The 16483-nt window shown below is 39.2% G+C and overlaps 1 protein-coding gene across 1 annotated transcript in view; it reads right to left on the reverse strand.

Moving 5' to 3' along the window:
* CNTNAP2 (contactin associated protein 2) overlaps positions 1-16483 on the reverse strand; it is a gene marked incomplete at both ends in the record, with an annotated part of 1183012 nt that overhangs the window by 771417 nt on the left and 395112 nt on the right. The window contains one exon of the mRNA XM_082307127.1: positions 14374-14567. Within this exon, the coding sequence (XP_082163253.1) occupies positions 14374-14567 (194 nt within the window). The remainder of the gene's footprint in view (positions 1-14373; positions 14568-16483) is intronic.

Here is a 16483-nt window from a genome sequence, read left to right on the forward strand (position 1 = left end):
AGCTAGAGGAGTTTATTCTGACCCATGCCTCTCAGAGAAAGAGCAGGCAACCTTTGGGTCTGCATAAGTGGAGGTAGCAGTATTTAATAGTTTCCTATCAACCTAACCTTGAAAATAAAGATAGAATAATGAATCTGAAAGCAGATTGAACTAATGTATCTGTCAGTAACTTCATGCTAAACAACAAAAGCAATAATAAAAGCACTCCACTAGTCACACACTTGGATGAAATATGGGGAAAAGATCTAATCAATAGGTTGCCTGGTGAGATAGTCAAAACCAAACTCTTGTCATTGTCGCAGCTAATTTTTTTTTTTTTTTTTTTTTTTACCTGACACAGACAGCCTAGCCATGCCAAAAAGCTCTTAGAGTTCAGCTTGAGGTCTGTCATAAGCATCTGCTCTCGTGCACCAGGGATTCTCTCTTTTCTGGCTTATTTCCACTGATTAAATACTTGAGGCTGACAGGGTTTCCCCTCCCTCCTCTCCCCTTAAGCTAACAATTATCTTTCAAATTTTTTTTAAATACTGGACATAGTAAAGGTTTAGCCATTTAATATCTGCAGAATTCTCATGGTCTTATTGTCTAACACGGTACAATGCTCACGTGTTCTTTCTTCCCCCACCGCTACACAGACAAGAGTTTGACCTCTGCCTTTACTATTTCATTGTTAACTAAATATTAACCTAGTCCCTAACCTCTGCTGCAGAACCTCTGTCCCATCCTTTTTATATCGAAAAAAAAAGCCTGAGTGTAACATAACCATAATCTTCAGTCTCAAAAGCCTTAAGTCCGTGTTACAGTCACTCCCAATTGCATTTGAACTCTTTTTCTCTACAGAAACTTAACAACAATGCCATGTCAGCAGCTTTGCCTTATTTCTTGGAGCACTGGGAGTTACCCGATTTATGAATATGAACTCTTTATCGCTTTGAAAATGCTGCTTTAAAGAGGCACATCTTGAGTATGTTTGTCCAACAGTGCTCTCCCTCTCCTCTCCTCTCTTGCTTCTGGCTCTCTGGTAAAATCTATCATGAATTAAGGAGGCTGACTTGATGGGAACAGGGAAAGTATGTGTACAAAACTGTACTCAGTTTCCAGTAAATCTATGATATGGACCAATAAAGCTGAAAAGTTTAAAAAAAAAAAAAAGGCTGCATCTATCCTCAGCTGGCATCAACTTTTTTCATAACTCGCTGTCTAAATATTGTAACACAGTGCATGGAACGAAGTCGCACATCAGAAACTGATCTCATTCTTCTAAGTATTTCAAAAGAATGAAATAACTAAGGTTATTTCAAATAAGTGATGAGCTGAAGAGAGTATTTTTCCTCCTCATGCCCTCTCCACTCACTTTCAACGTTTTTAACTTTAAAAGGACTTTGCCCTGCAAATCACTCAGTGCAAGAAGTTTTGTACAAGCGATTTGGCCAGAAGTTCATGTGTCATTCTTTCTTGAAATATACTCTTTCCTACTTGTTTTTTTTAAAAGTCACTTCCTACTACAATCTACTTAGTTTATGACCTGAGCATGAAAATAAACAACCTTCAGGATCATGGTGATTCATTGTGTAAGCTTTCTTCTCTCATTTTCAGAGAATGGACCTGATAGTTAGAAACCTATTAATACCTTGTAGTTTGTTTTATGGAGAATTTTGACTGTTGATTTTGTAAGACAAGGTCGGAATAATACTTTGAAAAACAGTTTGCAAAACAATGATTTTGACACTCCTACTTCCGAACATCGCGACAGTGCAACTATTTCTCCAAAGAGGAAGAACTTCTTCCTGTGGGTAGTTTCGTTAGGATGAATACACAGACAAGTGCTCTCCAAGCACTTCTTTAACTTTAGCTAAGCACTTTGGAAAACATGCTCATTAAAACTAGCATTTAACACAACTCAGAATTCAGCATAACCAGTGACGTTTGCGTTTAATATTTAAAGAGAAAAATTATCCTTGTCAGCTGATCATGGTTGGTAAGGGTATTGCCAAGCTAACTCAAACTAGTTTATACTATGGTGTATTGGGTTTGTGAGGCAAGGTTTTGGTAGCAGGGGGGCTACAGGGGTGGTTTCTACGAGAAGATGCCAGAAGCTTCCCCTGTGTCTGACAGAGCCATTCCCCCATTCCCCGTCCCCCTGTGCTGCTGGTGGGGAGGAGGTAGAGAAAATAGGGACTGAAGTTGAGCCTGGGAAAAAGGGAGGGGTGGGGGGAAAATGTTTGAAGATTTGGTTTTATTTCTTATTATTCCACTCTGATTTGATAGGTAATAAATTAAACTAATTTCCCCAAGTCGAGTCTGTTTTGCCCGTGACAGTAATTGGTGAGTGATCTCTCCCTGTCCTTATCTCAACCCACAAGCCTTTTGTTATATTATCTCTCCCCCGTCCAGCTGAGGAGGGGAGTGATAGAGCAGTTTTGGTGGGCTCCTGGAGTCCAGCAAAGGTCAACCCACCACAGATGGCTAAGACAAGACTTAGCCCTTACTGAGCCTTTATTGCTATAGTAGCCAAGACTTATTCCTCTGTTGTGGTATTTTGTGCTGCAGACAAGTAGTGTTAGGAGGAACGATTCCACATCAGGTTTTAAAGATCAATATGAATGAATTTTGCCTGCAACGGCACAAATGCAAATCCTGTTATAGCTTTGAAAGTTTGTATTATGTCATTTTAGTTACATTTATGTACATAAAATAAAGCAATGTGATAGACACATTTGAGAGACTCGTAACAAATTAAAGCAAGTTTTCCTCTATTTGTCTACAAGAAATTAGAGTTACAGCAGTATCAATCTACAGTAATGCCTCACTTGAACAGGTTTGTTGTGTCTAACACCGATGTAATGCAATTCAGAAACTTCTGTAATTGTTTTTTACTTTTATTCACATGAGTAAAACAGTTTTTAGTAAAGATTAACTCATGATCTATGTGCATAAGCACATACACTATAAAAGGTAGTGAAAAATATTATCATCTAAAATAGCAACTATTTGTAGCCAATTACGTTACATAAAACCAATTTGTAAAATACCACAGAGAGTACAGACTGTATGATGATACAAAAGCAACACTTTTCAGGAAAGTGTTAAGCACACATTTAATTTACTCATGCTTTCTGTTGAGCCCAACAAGAATTAAGTTCCACCTAAAAGTTAAGGGTTTCCTTACATACCTTTCTGAACAGGATCTATGTCAATAAGAAATGTACTATTCTCTAACTATCTTAAGGAGTCTGAAGGTATTTAAAAAAAAAAATCCAAGGCAAGAAGAAAATTTAGGAAATAGCACATAGGAGTTTTCTTGGCCCGAGTCTAACTTTTTCATATTTTTAATGTGAATTTACTGCTCATGAAAGGTGTCAGATTAAGAACCCTCAGGCTGAAGTTATCTATACAGCCACAGACATGTAGTGCAGCAGCAGCAGCGCTGTCAAATTTCCCCTTAAAATGCACTTCTGCTCTGAAGCCGATCAGAGTTCATACAGTGCTAAAGAAATGTGGGGTTTTTTTCTTTTTTCCCTTTTTTAGTTTATCTTTAAATTCCAGGAAAAAGAATGGAAAGTGGTTTTCACAAAGGAAGGAGTCCACTTTCTAGCGTTAAGGGGGCTTCAGATCACTTGCATTTGTGCAAATAAACACTTTTGTGTAATGTTACTTAAGCAACTGTGTTGATTTTGAAGTCCGGCACTTACAAGTGTATTGGCAGGATTTGGTCTTAAATTGTCAGCCTCCCATGACGCATTATCTCACTTTTTTCTGTGCAAAGCTCCGTCTCCCCAGATGATAAGCACCAATCTCCAGGGAGGACCAGAGGCTAAAAGGTACAATTCCACAGGTGCACAAGCCCAAAAATTTACATGGAAGTGAATGTTTGTCGATTCAACCATTACTTGCTCCTAGGTAATTACGCTCATCTTCACTGGAAAGTTAACACCTAATGAGCCAAGAGGCAAATGGGAGACAACCTTTTACACGCTATGCTTTCTGCATACCAGACCTCACAGGCAACAGAAGTAATACAGCAAAACGCCTTCGATTCATGGGAATTGCCACAACTGCATCTTTCATGTACTAGCACAAACCCATCTATTCTGCCAAACACACATCTTTAGACTACTCAAAAAGCACATTCTAGAGAAACATAAAATGCTGTCTATGACTGTCTCCCGATCTACAGATTTTAGAAGTTGCAATGCATACCTGCTTCACTTTAAGAGCTCCCCGATACAAGTATCTTTTTGTTCATTAATAAGGGAAAGCCCAAACCTTTTTAAAAAATCCATCAAATAAGCACCCAGACTGATGCACCACAGCTTTGTGCACAGTTTCATTTTTAGCAGTGCCAAGCAAATGAAAGCTGAGAACCTTTCCTGCTTTACAGCTGCCTAACATTTACGTAAGGTTTTTATTACCTGTAGTAAAGTACTTCCCAAAGAATTTCAGTAAGACCTTGGCTCCTTTTTTCCAAGTGTTGTACCAACATACTTGAGCACACTCCCCGACCGTGTATACTCAATTTTAAACACTTAGTCTTATTACTTTAATTTCAACATTTGAAGTTAGGCACGGGAGTGTTTACTGGATCAGAACTTAAATCATTTTGCAAAGGCACTATTAAGAGGGAAATGTTGAACCGCCATTAGGTTACTGGTGCTATGGAGGGGTTTTGCCTTGAAGTTAGAACTAACATCTGAAATTTCCTAGTATTTAGGGATACTCTATGATGCATCTCACTACAGAAACTGCAGCCAACTATAAACTGCAGACAGAAATGAAAGCTACATGCATCAAAGAGGGGAGAAGCACAGAATATATTAGGGTTGATTTGCCTCTTTATTTCAACAGTTAGCAGTTTGGGCAAATCTCAGACACCATGCAGAATCAGAGGCTGGAAGGAGCTTCTGCAGGTCATTTGGTTCAGCTCCCTGGCAGCCTCCCCGGTCAATCTGTTCTAGAGTTTCATCACCCTCGTGGGAAAAAATAGGAAGGAACTAAGGAACTCCTTGGCAGATCAGCTTTTTGACAGTGCTACAGACAGCTACGTATAAAAGTGTAGTATGTATGTCAAATACATTGCACAAGTATTTTAACATAATGCAACCTGATGACTAAGTAAATGGGCAAGACTCACAATCTGTAACTCCACAATTTCTAATTTAACTTAAGGCATGTTAAATATCTGTATTATGTTTTTGGTTTTTTTTTTTTAAAATCTGTGGAGATCACTAGAACTTCTACTTCTAACCATACTTTTATCAAATGAAACATTAGCTACACTAGGCTAGATCTACTTTTTATTCAATATATGATAAAATACAAAAATCAGTATCTATCAAAAATAAAATATCAGGAGTGCCATAAAGCAGATTTTTGGCCATATGCTGGCCTTCTGCTATAATAAGAGCCACATAAATTTCTTGGTATATTCATACATGGTAGCCAAACAAGAGGGCTGACAAGCAGCAAGGAAATTGCTATAGTCCATTTTATTCAGTCACATTCAGTAGATCTTAATCTAGATATTCAAATGTGTATCTATAGAGAATCTGTGAAAATTCAAAAACTTTGAAAATTCAGCTCTGTTTCAATCACCTAAGCAAGTGTTCAGGCTTTCTAGAAAGGATTGAGGACAACCTACATAACTGTGCTAGGACTTTTAAGAGCCTATTGACGCACTCAACTCAGCTCTGTACATACCAGCTGAGAATTGGAAGCATTACTGTTACGCAAGCCCAGCGTGGCAGCCAGCGTGGGTCCTGCTCAGTGCTATGCATGAGCTACAAAGCCTGTATCTTAGAAAGATTTGTTAGCTGAGACGCAATGCCATTCAGCCATGCCTATGAGTATTGTCATTGCTGAGCTGATTAAGTACACAATGCACTCTTGTGGGCTTGCTTAAAGACCTGCACATTGTATTCACTGTGGGATGATGACACTCTAAGGTATTTGAAAACCAAGCCATCTGAGAGCTAAAAAATGGATTTAGGTGCCTGCCTTTAGATATCTGTCTTTTAAAATTTGATGGTTTAACATAAACAGACAAGTAGTCCTCAGGCTAAGAACAACAGATTAGAAAACAATCCTTGAGAATGGAAATGCTCTAGCAGTGCAAACCTCTAATATGTTACCCCAATTTGTTTTTTATTTAATGGCCTGTACAGAATCAAGGGAGGGCTCAGACACTGTCTGCCACGGCACCAGGAGGAATTTTGTCTTCTGCCTACTTGGCATACTCTGCGATAGATTAAAATAGTTCTGCTTGTGCCTGTGGAGATAGCCTAATACAATTATAGAATTTTTCTCTCATAAACAGGATGAGTAGCTTGCAGTGAAAAAAACTGTAACTTCCCATCTGATCAAATCCATTTCCAAAATGTCAGTGTATCTTTCCCTTAAAAAATGTTATTTAAAATCATAAGCAAACTCGTGAACCCATGTTTCTCCTAAAAATAACATAAAAGGTCTTTCGTCCTGCACAAAATATGTGATTTCAAGGATTCTAAACAAAAATATGTTTAGAAGGTCTTATGATCAGGCCATAGCTTCGTATGTAAAATACATTATGAGTTAGAGTCCTGTAAGTACCTATTTTTGTTTTTCAGAAAAATCATGATTTTAATCTAGCATTACTGTTTATCCCAATTTGGTATTAATCTCAGTATTCCAACATTTAAAAGGCCATCAGATCTTCTGTCACAGAATCATAAAATTGCTTAGGTTGGAAAAGATCATCAAGTCCAACCGTTAACCTAGCACTGCCAAGTCCACCACTAAACCATGTCCCTAAGCACCACGGCTACACGTCTTTTAAATACCTCCAGGGATGGAGACTCAACCACTTCCCTGGGCAGCCTGTTCCAGTGCCTGACTACCCTTTCGGAGAAGAAATTTTTTCCCAATATCCAACCTAAACCTCCCCTGGTGCAGCTTGAGGCCGTTTCCTCTTGTCCTATCGCTTGTTACTAGGGAGAAGAGACCGACCCCCACCTCGCTACAGCCTCCTTTCAGGGAGTTGTAGAGAGCAATGAGGTCTCCCCTCAGCCTCCTCTTCTCCAGGCTAAACAACCCCAGCTCCCTCAGCCGCTCCTCATGAGACTTGTGCTCCAGACCCTTCACCAGCTTCGTTGCCCTTCTCTGGACACGCTCCAGCACCTCCATGTCCTTCTTGTAGTGAGGGGCCCAAAACTGAACACAGGACTCGAGGTGCGGCCTCACCAGTGCCCAGTACAGGGGCACTCTCACCTCCCTGGTCCTGCTGGCCACACTATTCCTGATCCTGTCATTTTAATACAAATACAGTCTGTGGCTGTGACAGCATTTGGCATAGATATATTTTGCCATGGTATTTCAGATAACCGCAAGTGTGTTTCTCTAAAGGCATTAAAAATTTATACAATTTCTCTTAACAGATTCCACACAGAGAAGAGGAGATCAGGAAACAGGCTTCATCAGGATAGCACTGATGTTTATCTGTAAAGTTCTTTTCTTCAGGGTCTCTAAAAATTCCTTGTCAGTAGCTGCCTGAATTTCTAAAGGTGTCCTATAATAAGTGTCCTAACACTTATTATATTTTTGACATCATAGCAGAGACTTACATTAGATCTATAAAAGAGCTTAGCTTTACTACAGCAAAAGAAATATTTTCCTGTATCCATACCATTTCAGTCATGGACCCTCAATGTATAGGTTAGCAATGTGCACTAAGCGCTGAGACATATTGACTTCGGTGGGAGTTACAACACCTCATTCACTCAATACACCCATAAAGGTGATATTGGCTGTTGCAAGTGAATGGAGCAATCTTTATAAGATAAAGGCATGGGAGACAGGGACTCAGAGACATAATGTCCAGGCAAGCTAAGGCATAATGAAATTAAGAAAAGGCACAAAGGAGATTCCAGGAGAAAAATGAGATTTTTTTTTTTTTCCCCCACATGGAAGGGAAGTTAAAATTTAAAAAAGGTGTTCCTAGTAATAAAATACCTGGAGAATTAAGAGCCAGTAAAAATGACACTGGTCACCTTGCAGGCATTGCTATGGAGACAGCAAGATACCAGACATAAAAATCCTTCCAGACAGCATAGGTCAAGGCATCCTTAAATAGAAAACAACAATAAATTCACAACATTCCCAAAAGACTTCAGGGCCTTGCTATAAACACTAGTCAAAACTTTTGCACTGACTAATATATCAAACCACTTTGTCGTGTTTAAATAGGTCTGCACAGCATCTTTTATTCTACTAGCAGCCCAGCAACAACAAAATTGCAGGTCACAGACGATTCTAATCACATTTGCTATTTTTTAAATGCTCCCATAACTGCAAGCCAGTATCATGTCATATAAACTAAATTGGTTTAATAAGATAATTTAATTCAATAGAACTACTTAAAAAAAACAAAACAAACAAACAAAAACCAAGCACAAAATCCAGGCCCATAAGCCCATTAACCTAGCAAATTTTTCTATGATGTAAGTTTCTACTCAAGATCTTATGGAGTAACCACAGAAAAGGAAAGCAGCAATCAGTGTCAAACTCAAGAACTCTTTCATAGCGCCCTTCATTAATGTTGTTTAGTTAAGGGTCATGGAAGTAAGTTGGCTCTCAGGGAAAAAGCAGTGACAGTTTTTACAAAGCAAATAATTCTTGCATGTCTTAACAGACTGGGTGTATGCTAGAATTTATTCTTCTTCACTGGTAGTTGCTATACACAAATCATTGTACTCCAAGATGTATGCAGTCAGTCCTTGGTTATCTATAAATGATGCTCTGTAGAGCAGGTGGAAGGAATTCAGAATGTGATAAGGCTTGCAGATTTTTCTCTGAATAATCTAACCAGAATTAGCACGTTGGGATGAACAGAAATGCTGAGCAGATGGCTCCAACATAATTTCAGCTAGGTAGAGCTGCAGATGATTCCCTTATATCTACCTAGACATTAAATGTTACTTTAGGTCTGTCTGATGGTTGGTATTTCCAAAGGCACCCAAGAGTATTAAACACCTGAAGTCTCACACAGCTTGAAAAAGTTAATCATCCAACCCACTTGTGCTTCCTTTCACAAAGAAATTTGGCTCAATACTATGTCAAAATACTCTGAAATGCTGAGAGCTCATTTTCCTATGCAAGTTAAATCCACTGTGCTGTACCAACTTCCTTCCTTCAGTACCAAGGGGAATCACGAAAATGAAGAGATTGCGTTTCTTAAACAGTAAGTTGCTTCTCAGCGCCCAGAGAAATGCCAAGTTCATTTTACAGTTAAGTTGCTGGATTTAGAATCATAGAATTGTCTAGGTTGGAAAAGACCTTTAAGATCATCGAGTCCAACCGTTAACCTAGCACTGCCAATCCACCACTAAACCATGTCCTCAAGCACCATGTCCACCCATCTTTTAAATATCTCCAGGGATGGAGACTCAACCACTTCCCTGGGCAGCCTGTTCCAGTGCCTGACCACCCTCTCGGTGAAGAAGTTTTTCCTAATATCCAACCTAAACCTCCCCTGGTGCAGCTTGAGGCCATTTCCTCTCGTCCCATCACTCGTTACTAGGGAGAAGAGACCGACCCCCACCTCGCTACACCCTCCTTTCAGGGAGTTGTAGAGGGCAAGAAGGTCTCCCCTCAGCCTCCTCTTCTCCAGGCTAAACAACCCCAGCTCCCTCAGCCGCTCCTCCTAAGACTTGTGCTCCAGACCCTTCACCAGCTTCGTTGCCCTTCTCTGGACACGCTCCAGCACCTCACTGTCCTTCTTGTAGTGAGGGGCCCAAAACTGAACACAGGACTCGAGGTGCGGCCTCACCAGTGCCCAGTACAGGGGCACTCTCACCTCCCTGGTCCTTACAAGCCAGGATGCCATTGGCCCTCTTGGCCACCTGAGCACACTGCTGGCTGATGTTCAGGCGGCTGTCAACCAACACCCCCAGGTCCTTTTCCGCCAGGCAGCTCTCCAGCCACTCCTCCCCCAGCCTGTAGCGTTGCATGGGGTTGTTGTGACCCAAGTGCAGAACCCGGTACTGAACCTTGTTCAATCTCATACAGTTGGCCCTGGCCCATCGATCCAGCCTGTCCAGGTCCCTCTGCAGGGCCTTCCTGCCCTCCAGCAGACCAACACTCCCACCCAGCTTGGTGTCATCTGCAAACTTACTGAGGGTGCACTCGATCCCCTCATCTAGATCATTGATAAAGGTATTAAACAGACCTGGCCCCAATACTGAGCCCTGGGGAACACCACTCGTGACCGACCACCAACTGGATTTTACTCCATTCACCACAACTCTTTGGGCCCAACATCCAGCCAGTTTTTTACCCAGCAAAGAGTACACCCCTTCAAGCCATGAGCAGCCAGCTTCTCCAGGAGAATGCTGTGGGAAGTGATCTGAAAGGCTTTACTGAAGTCCAGGTAGGCAACATCCACAGCCTTCCCCTCATCCACTAAGCGGGTCACCTTGTCATAGAAGGAGACCAGGTTAGTCAAGCAGGACCTGCCTTTCTTAACCCATGCTGACTGGGCCCGATCCCCTGGCTGTCCTGTACATGCCGTGTGATGGCATTCTGATTATTTCACCTAAAAAAGGATCAGAATGAGCAGTATTAAAAAAAAAAAAAAAAAAAAATTGTTTCAATTAAATTCCTTTCCAAAAATCATTCTTCATAGTGAAAGCTCTGTAATCACTTAATATCTTTTCAGCAATAAAAATGCTACAAAAGTAGGCATTATGCATAATACACTTTAATTAAAAATGAAAGAAAAACAACAAAACCAGAAAAACATAATTGCTTTCAACTGAAGCAGCAGCTACTTGGTCCAGGGCTAAGTTTTCTGTAAAAAAGCAAAATCTGCTTTCATTTACATCTTTGCAACTCCACTGAAGTTCACTGAGGCTGAAGATACAAGTCAACTACAGAATATAATTTCCGGGTCATGTGCAAAGGGTCTGCACTCCACCTTTCCCATCAGTATTTTTTTTAAAAACTCATAATTACAGTAATACTTTCTCTTTCATCACTGCGACTTTGATATCCCCAAGAATAAGACAATGAGATGGATGAGAGCTGATCACCAGTTCTACTAGAGTAATCAAATTTTAAAAGATGATACCTCATAAGACCTCTTCAATTGTACCAAGGATTTTCCAATTTCCTTTAGGAAAGGCTTGAATCTTAGAGGTGCTCAGCTCTGCCACTAATGTTTATCATTTGAGTCTCAATGTTTTCATAAGATGTCAGCATTTACTTATTACACATATAGGGCATATTTGCATTATGCTTAGTGAGAGACATTTACATCATCTATATCTGAGTTAGGAAATAGAAACAGTATTATATAAAAAATCATGTGTGGTATGTATCCGTTAGGCAAACAGATAGATGGTGTTAATGCGGAAACCAAAATGAACACCTATACCAAAACAAAGATATATTGTGTACATGAAATGCCCCAGTGGATTGACGTATGAAGGGAAACCTCATGACCTATCAAAATTAGAATCTCAGACTACAAGAGCAAAGGTAGGAGAGGTGATCAAAATTCTTCAGTTGCTAGGCATTTTATGGAAAGAGGCCACATTCACTCATCTTATTAAAATTCATGGAAATTGAAAATATCCAAAAGCCCAGGAGGGGTGGGGTCAGAAAATCTATTTCACAGAACCGGGAAGCTTACTCTAAATTCACCTTGAAAGCACTTTCCCCATCACAGACTTCCTGAGAACCTTTTCATTTCTCTCCTACTTAGGAGATAATTATAGAACTTCTTTTCCTCCCTGACTAATGCATACAGAAGGGGGTCACTTCAGTATTTTATGCAAATTACCATGGTTTGTTCCTAACTAGATCTTTGTTGGAAATCACTTCTCCTTTGCTCTCTCTCCAACTCATCTAGCAAGCTTTATTTTTATTCCCTTCCGTTTCCCATATCTCATCCTCTGGCTATGTCATTTGATATCATAACTGCTTTAGTATTAAATATTGTTGAACTGTGCACTTCTATTTTCCTCTTTTTCTTTGCTTTCTCCTTTAATTTTAAATTTACTGTTGTCAGGAAACAATGACACTCAGGCATGGGGATGATGGAAGAGGGGCATTAATCAAAGGTTACATAGCACATTTCTCTTGTGGATAAAATTTCTAAAAGGTACAAATCCAAAAGGAAAGACTGAATACTTCCTACAAGGATTTCTAAGTGCACCAGAATCATGTGAGATTTTGAAGATCATCACGGTCATTTCAGTCAGGAAAAATCTGACTTTATGAGTTTAAATTGCCAGTGCTGGATACTTGGCTCATGTGGTCTGATCCGGCCCTCATAGCTTCTGTACAAGAAATTCAAAGCAGGAAAGTGACACTAAGAGGAAGATGTGATGGGAAGTTCTGCACCACTCCATTTCCACATCAGGGAAGGCTGTCTCCTCATAACACTACTATAATAGTACAACAGTACTTCTCCATGCTCAGGCACCTCCCCTACCTTGGGAACTTTAAGACTTATTAATAGCTAATAAGCACAGTGTTCTCAATATTAAACCAAGGCTCAGACATCATTTAACAACAGAAACAATGCTGGTTTAGGCAAGGTAGAAGTAGAGTCAAGACCCCTAGGTTTTTTGTTTTATTTTGTTTTGTTTTGCTAGTAGCTCAGTTTTATCCTTAAAAAGAAAGCTGGCATAAGGTAGCTTTTTTTTTTTTTTTTTTTTTTAAACTGCTTTTCTAGCATTGCATAAAAACTGCAGGACATGAACAGTAGCAGTACTGCAGCAAACAGCTTGCTAAGTATATCCCAAAGGTTTAGCATTCCAAATAGAAGTAGCAAGCTGCTTCATAACTCATTGCACGTTTTTGCAAGTGATATCGATGGTCAATAACAGACCAACAGTATTCCCCCTGAATTCACCAATCATACATAATTGCTAATAAAGAGAAAAAATAAATGTTCTTTCATGAAGAAACTTACAGTATTTCTGTATTAAGAAACATTATAAGAATAAAGACTTTCTACAAAGCCCCCAGAAAGGTGGGCCACTTAGAAATCAACCAAATCATGCATTGCCAAAAGATTTTCCCTTCAAGGTATTAAGAACAGATTTTTTCCTCAGCCTAACTGTCCTGCCTTATATATTGTTCACTCAGCTAGCTGCATAGCCCTCTCTCATACCTCTGAGACAAATTCTTCATGATTTCCGTAGTAATTGTTGAAGAAGCTTTTCTACATCTAAGATAATATAAACGCTAAAGGCTATAAGTATCTTTATATACATAAGTGGCCTTAAAAGAGGAACTTTTTATATTTATCAAGCACAAGCTCTCCCCCACCCTTATGAACAACATTCATACCACCAAGTCCTAAGGAATCTAAAGCAGCACCCAATGTTTTTCTCTTCACTCCTGTCTGTTCCCCCGGCTTTAATTTCTCTGTCTTTCAGAGTCCTATCTGGCACATGGAGGAGGCTTTTTCAATAAATCAATACTCTAATAAAAAATGACTGGCTCTATGTACTCCACATATTAAGCAAGTTTTTCTTATACAGATAAAACCATTCACCTTATGCTCTATATTTGACATTCATTTTTAATAACAGACCTTAATAAAAGAAGCACCTGGCAAAAACATGAATCTAAAATAGCACAATGCTAAACCTTGTCTGCTTTGACAATATTTTTCTGATGAGGCATAATAGCTAATCAATTTAATTTGGTTTCAGAAAGAATGATAGCATTTTGCGGTTTTCAAAGTATACTTTCGAAAAAGAATAACCATCTGAAAGAACTGCTATGAGGACAGGCATGTTAAGTAATAGCTATCATTTTTTTGTCAGCAAAATGGAAGGCCACTGTTCTAAGCAAGAACAAAATTAGCAGCTTATCCATGAAAAATGTAAAAGACAAAACCAAATTATATGCTTTTTGTTAAAATTATTATAGCACAAATATCCTGGTAGCATCTACATGGAAAACAACACATATATGATAAAACTGCTCCCCAGCACATATACACAAAAAGAAGAAATTACCTTCTGAGATTAATGTTTAAGAGCAGAATTTTCAAAACTACTTTTGCGTCTCACATTTACTCCATGAAATCAGTAAAAAGAAAAGGCAGGGAAAGGAAAACCAAAGCATAATACACTCATTGAGGAATACCAACAACCAAAAAATATCTGCATGTTCTGACAACTACCATCATCCCAAATGGGCCTTGCTAATCCGGGGATAGGCCTCCTGACAGCAGCTGCAAGTTGAATCATTATGTTTTGGTCTAAGCTCTGTTCTGTCCTCGCAAAAACAACACTGAAGAGTTGTATGAGGTGTACAGTTCCCAAAAACAGAGTCAATCAACATTGCCACAGTGTATGCTTCCATTTTACACCAATGACTTACCCAGATATTTCCATCCTGGTGGTATGGTTTCCAGTTTCTCCCTGTATCGCTATAGAGCATCCGATACTGAGTGACCCAGTCAGAACTGCTATATCTGCCTTGGGTCGCAATAGCACTGATCTGCTTCCTGTTCCCAAAATCCACCTGCAGCCACTGGTAATGGTCGCTGTCTGATGGAGACCAACCTCCTGCACCTGTTGGGTTGAAACAGAACAGAGAGATTTAGACCTCAAACACTCGCTTTGAACTGAACACATTGCGAAGATGCTGACTGCTGGAAGGCAGCCCAGCTGAGAGGAGTAGAATACCAAAAAAACTTGAACGCATACAAGAGAAATATGATTGCACATTTTTTTAATAATGCTTCTTTAGCACAGGCGTCAAATGTATTAACTCTGTTGCCTTAATCATTTCATGATATAATTATCATGATTTAATGGGCTGCCTGCTAACGAATCAATGCCTTTATAATGCCTTAATTACAGAGTATTAGTTTTTGCCAAATTATAATTGTTCAAGGGTTGACCAATTTGCCATGAAATCCTTTGTCAGAATAAGTTGGCACAAATCAATAACAATCTTTGGATTTTGTATGCCTTTTCAATAGCATTTCATGTTAAAGAGATAATATAGATAAAATGGGAGGAAATAAGAGCAAGCTCTCTGCTTTCTTATGTTTTACTGTAGTCCACAAACTGAAGGATCCACCAAAAGAGTTGAAAAGGAGCAGGTACTGCAGGGCTGGATCCAGTTTTGATCTGCTGGGTGTACAAGCTGTCACAGATTACATTGGCAGATGCCTCACAGAAGTGTTATTGCTCTTTATGGGTCTATGAATTAACTTGACAGTAATGCTATTAACAATACTCTTCTCAGCCACTAGACTACATTGAACTGTTCTAAAGAAAAATGGCCCATGATGCATAGATAAATGTAGTATTAAGACATTAATGCAATTTCTTATTCTTCCAAAATAAAAAATAAGGGGAAAATTAGTAGTTGGATACGGCAGAGAATGATAAAAAAAATCTAGGACAGATATTATAATGATATATTTACCGTAATGGTAAGTATTAGGAAATAGATGAAATATCACCAAAAAAATCTACCAATACAGAGAAAAAGTGGAGAATCATTCTCTTTATATTAATAAGAGACATTAAGATGCAGAAAACAAAAACTTCACAGCCTTAAAGTGATTACAGGGGTTTTTTTTTCTTTTCTTTTAAGTTTGAACCAAATAAATGGCCTGGCATACCATGAAATCATGTAGTCTAGTCCACGGGCCAATTTTTGTTGCTTTTAATTTCACTTATAGACTTCAGCTGATGTCACAAACCTAGCCCGCTTGCCAAGCAAGAAACTCTTTGCTATACTGCATCTTATATACTCCCATCATTAGGCGGCAGCATTGCCTCAGTCTTAGACAATTTTAAAACTCATTCAGCTGCTACAGGTGTTAACATGGGCAGATCACAGGACATTTTAATGTAGTGATATCAATGGGATCATTTGATGTCATAAGTGGTTGCCTTTCATTGTAATTAAAAGTGTAGTACTACGCCAATGACATCTAATTCGTTAAAATTTGTAAGGCTTACAATAGATGCTTTGTCCCTGCACTACGGGTAATTATAAACATGCAGCAATATAAAGAAGCTTCCTTAGGGGTTGGGAACAGCATTTAAAATCCTTACTAAAAGCACTTGCAGGGAAAAGTATTCCCACACATTCCTAAATTCACACTAGCTCTATTTTTGCAGAGAATAGCGACTGGTCTTTTAAAAACAGAATATAGCTTCTTCATGACTACTATGCAAGGAGACTGGAGCAGTTAGCTCTACATACTTGTTGTAATAGCAGAGATGCCGTTTTCTCTCCCTATCGTAACATCCCTGTCCAACTGGCGTATCTGAGACTGATGGCACAGAAAAGATAAGAAGCTGCCCCTGTACAGAAGCCACCTTTGTAAAAGGGCCCTATGGTGGCTCCAGAAAAAGTAAGGTCCAAATGTGAGCATTCAGAAGTTGAAAGACATTGAAAGACAGAGCTGATAAATCTATGAATAAAATGTCCTTCAGCAATGCAATTGTTGAAAAAGCATGACATG

This window comes from Platalea leucorodia, assembly GCF_965183815.1.
Source record: "Platalea leucorodia genome assembly, chromosome: 1".
NCBI lineage: Eukaryota > Metazoa > Chordata > Aves > Pelecaniformes > Threskiornithidae > Platalea > Platalea leucorodia.